Source organism: Lactuca sativa, chromosome 4, assembly GCF_002870075.4.
Source record: "Lactuca sativa cultivar Salinas chromosome 4, Lsat_Salinas_v11, whole genome shotgun sequence".
Classification (NCBI taxonomy): domain Eukaryota; kingdom Viridiplantae; phylum Streptophyta; class Magnoliopsida; order Asterales; family Asteraceae; genus Lactuca; species Lactuca sativa.
In genome coordinates, this window is record NC_056626.2 from 134182859 (window position 1) to 134186631 (window position 3773).

Below are 3773 nucleotides of genomic sequence, written 5' to 3' on the forward strand. Positions count from 1 at the left end.
TTGTTATGTTTCGCATAACTACATGCTCGATTGAACCATGTCACTTCTTCCTTTACATCCGTCCACTTAGTAACAACATCTGATTTTTCTCTTTTTTGTCCTTCACCCATCTCATGGTTAAACAAAGATGTGAGGCGACTCCATTCATCACCAATTAGGCAATGCGGGGGGAGCAAGTAACGGTTCACCATCCTTAACACTTAGCCAGCATCGTGTTAGAAGTAACACCTCGTTTGTCGTCCATGGCCTTTCAGAATTGGAACCAGGTACTTCATTCGAAGAACTTGCTGCATTTGACGACATTTCTAATAATGGGAATTCGTTTCGTTTAGGTGATTTGGGTGTTTAGTTTATAGATCTTAAACATCTATTTATATAAATAAATAGACTATGAATTAATACTTTGACTACGAAATGGTAATATTTGGACTACCATTTTCAGCTTTATGCAGTGTTTTGTCATGTCAAACTGTCATTTATCTCTTGTCACTTAAGGGTCCCACTGGGATGTGCAGGTTACTACAGTGACTTGTCATTACCGTCTAGTCATTTCAAAGTTGGACATCTCATTACTGTCTAGTATGTATAAATACCACTTATTGCTCCAGTTTAATACAATGTCGACTTTATTATGAGTTCCTCACACAAATTCGAAACTTGCTCATGCAACGAAGTAGATTGTTACTACTGTGATTCGGTAGACCCTTTTTTTACACCCTCTTCAGCCGGGCCATATATGTCACATGAAAATTTTGAAGAATTAAAGAAGGCTGAAGCACAACAAGAAAATGACAAAGAGTCATCCCGACTTCTCACTCAACTTGCTAATGATATAGATTCGGAATGCAAACAAGCTCAAGAATGGATTGACCTCAATAAAAACAAAATCAAAGAGCATAAAGATTGGATAAAAAAGAGTAAGAAGGCAATCAAAACGACTGAAAAACGGCTTGCTGAGAAGGATGAGCAGTTGATACACATTATGGTAAAAAAGGATCATTTCGAAGACAAAATGAGAATTAGGGATGACTATATAACTATGGAGAAAGAGAAGTACCCGTTGCAGTTCCCTGAGTTTAAAAATTAGTTATAAAGTTGTTGTAATATTATCATGAAACAGATTAGGTTGCCAAAGGATCGTTTGTTGTTTTTTTTAAATAACATGTTGTAACTGTTAAAATAAATCTGCAAACTATATTTTATAATATAAAGGCTTCATTCATTGTTATAATCAACAAAATTAACTAAAATATGAGAGCATAGCAATGTCTTGTAAGAGTTAATAAAAATATTACAATACATAATAAGCTAACAACTCGTCATTACTCTTAATTTCAAGGTTGTTTTATATCAAAATCAGCGTTATGGGTTTGTGAGCAACCCGCTGAACCACCAATATTATATGTCATTTCTGGAGTAGAAATTATGTGACCTGCTCTGCTACTAGACGCCCTTCCAGTACAATTATTTCTCGTGTGTCCTAGTTGACCACATGTAGAACACTCTTTTATAATTGGACCCTCGCCTTAGGATGGAATGCGGTCTGTGTTTCTTGTCCTTTAGGCTGACGTTTATCCATTATAGGTGGCTTAACAATCATCAAATCATCGGGGATCTCCCATTCGGATGGCTTCGGCAGAGGGTTTATTGATTCCTCATATGTTTTCCTCAGTGTTTCGGTAAGGTAAGCATTTAATGCAAACCTCGAGCAGTCTTGGTAATTGTTCACTGTTAAACATCTTATGACATGACCACAAGGTATCCCATCAAGTTGCCAATGCCTACATGTACATGTCATATGTTGAAAATCAACAATCACATTTTGTGCCCCCTTTTTGACCTCGCATTTCGTATTTGAGATCATGCGAACATCCCATTTCGTAAAAGTTTTCTTGTTTTCTTTTACAACTTCATCCGCCCAAGGGGTAAGTGTTGTTGTTGCTTCCGCTAAAAAAACAGCCAAAATGAAGAAGTTAAGATCAATAACATCAAAACTAATAAAACATTAATATTACAAATTCACGTAATACCTGCAAAGTTACGTCTTTGAAACCACCATTGTTGCATTGTAGCACGAAAAAAATCAATCAACATAAGTATTGGCACCTTACGTGCGTGTCTAGATAATGCATTTATAGACTCCGCACTGTTGGACGACATAAGATTGTATCGGTTCCCTTTAAAATGTGCCATTGACCAGGTTTCTGGATTTATACTTTTTAAGTACTCCCATACTGGTTCTTTTGTCTTTTTCATAACATCCATGGCAGCATCAAAAGCATCAACTGTGTACGCCCTACACGCCTCCCAAAAAATTCCTTTAACCGTCTTACTCTTTCCGAATCTAGATACTATGTTGAAATACAAATGGACACCATATATTCCATGATGAGCGTGAGGAAAAATGTTGGCAACGGATGTTGCTATAGATGGAGACCTATCAGATATAATTGTAAGCTCCTGCATATTTCCTATGCAGTCATGTAGTTTTTGAAAAAACCATGTCCAAGAATCAGTACACTCATTTTTGCATATACCATATGCAACCGGCAATATTTGATTTTGTCCGTCCTTAGTAACTGCAAGTAGCATGGTACCTTTGAACTCGCCCTTTAGGTGAGCTCCATCTACTACTAGGGTCTGCTTACAAAAATTGACAAAAGCTCGTACCTACAATACATTGTATATCTATTCAAATACACCAAAATAAATATTAAAAAAAAAAAAATTAGGACATGATAATACTAACCGAGCAACCGAGTGCGACGTACAAAAACTCAAAGCGATCATCAGCATCTGTTTTAATATGTGTGACAGTACCCGAATTATGTTTGGCCAAGTTGTGACAATACACCGGAAGTTTGGTAAAAGAATCCTCTTTCGTACCCCTTAACGACAACAATGCATATTGCTTCGCATGCCATGCCTGATGGTATGAGATATTGATATTCAATTGAGCATTCATATCATTAACAATTTCTTTTCCCCGATAAACTCTACTATAGTCTTCAGCCAAAACATCAGCAACATATTCACCCAAAACATATTTGTTTGCTTGTCGATGATTAGGTTGCAACAATGTTGAAGAACATGTGTGTACATCAACAAATTTATTCACTTGGAAAAGTCCATCAGAATTTTTAATTGCTTTTGCTCTTAGTAACCAAGAACAATTTTTCGAAACACACACAGCTTCATACCTTGATTTGGTGGATCTACTTGTCCTCGTCTGGAAACCTTCTCGAAGACATTTTTTACCAATACACCGCTTTAAAAGTTCTTTGTTTTTAAATATACTCTCACATTGAATCTTTTGAAGATTAATGTCTACCATCTGTGTTGGGATATCTTCATTAAGATCAACTGGCCATGCTGGTACAGGGGGCATACCGTGAAAAAGGTTATCGGGATACTTAGCTTTAACTTCATCACCCAACTCATCTCTATCGGAATTACTTTGTAGCTCGGTTATATCTAAACATACATCACCAACATCAACATAATGCCCGTAAACATGATTTTTTTCATTTTTTTGAGTTGAATTTTTTTTCTTTTTAGTTTTATCTACCACACGCCTATTCATAAGTTTAACTTCTTGTTCAGCAACATCATCACAACGACCACCCACATGATTAAGATATGTACCAACATCATCATCACCAACAGACTTGTAATTCTCGGGATCCACATAGTGAATAGGTGAATAACTAACATTAACATTTTCAGCAACACTGTGAAACTGAGGTACACTAGGAGTATTGAAAGTACCTATT

The 3773-nt window shown here is 36.3% G+C and overlaps 1 protein-coding gene across 1 annotated transcript; it reads right to left on the reverse strand.

Annotated features, from left to right (window-relative positions):
• Positions 1-1252: 1252 nt before the first annotated feature.
• LOC128133869 (uncharacterized) lies at positions 1253-2693 on the reverse strand. The gene is made up of 2 exons (XM_052771383.1): positions 2031-2693; positions 1253-1947 (listed from the first exon to the last, which is right to left on the reverse strand). Exons 1-2 carry the CDS (start codon positions 2590-2592, stop codon positions 1508-1510), a joined length of 1002 nt encoding a protein of 333 aa, XP_052627343.1. The 5' UTR covers positions 2593-2693; the 3' UTR covers positions 1253-1507.
• Between the last annotated feature and the right edge of the window lie 1080 nt (positions 2694-3773).

Coding starts and splice junctions, on each gene's coding strand:
- LOC128133869 (XM_052771383.1), bottom strand. CDS start 2,592: ATGCTACTTGCAGTTACTAAGGACGGACAAAATCAAATATTGCCGGTT. Junction 1,948..2,030: donor TCAAAGACGTAACTTTGCAG/GTATTACGTGAA, acceptor CTGTTTTTTTAG/CGGAAGCAACAACAACACTT.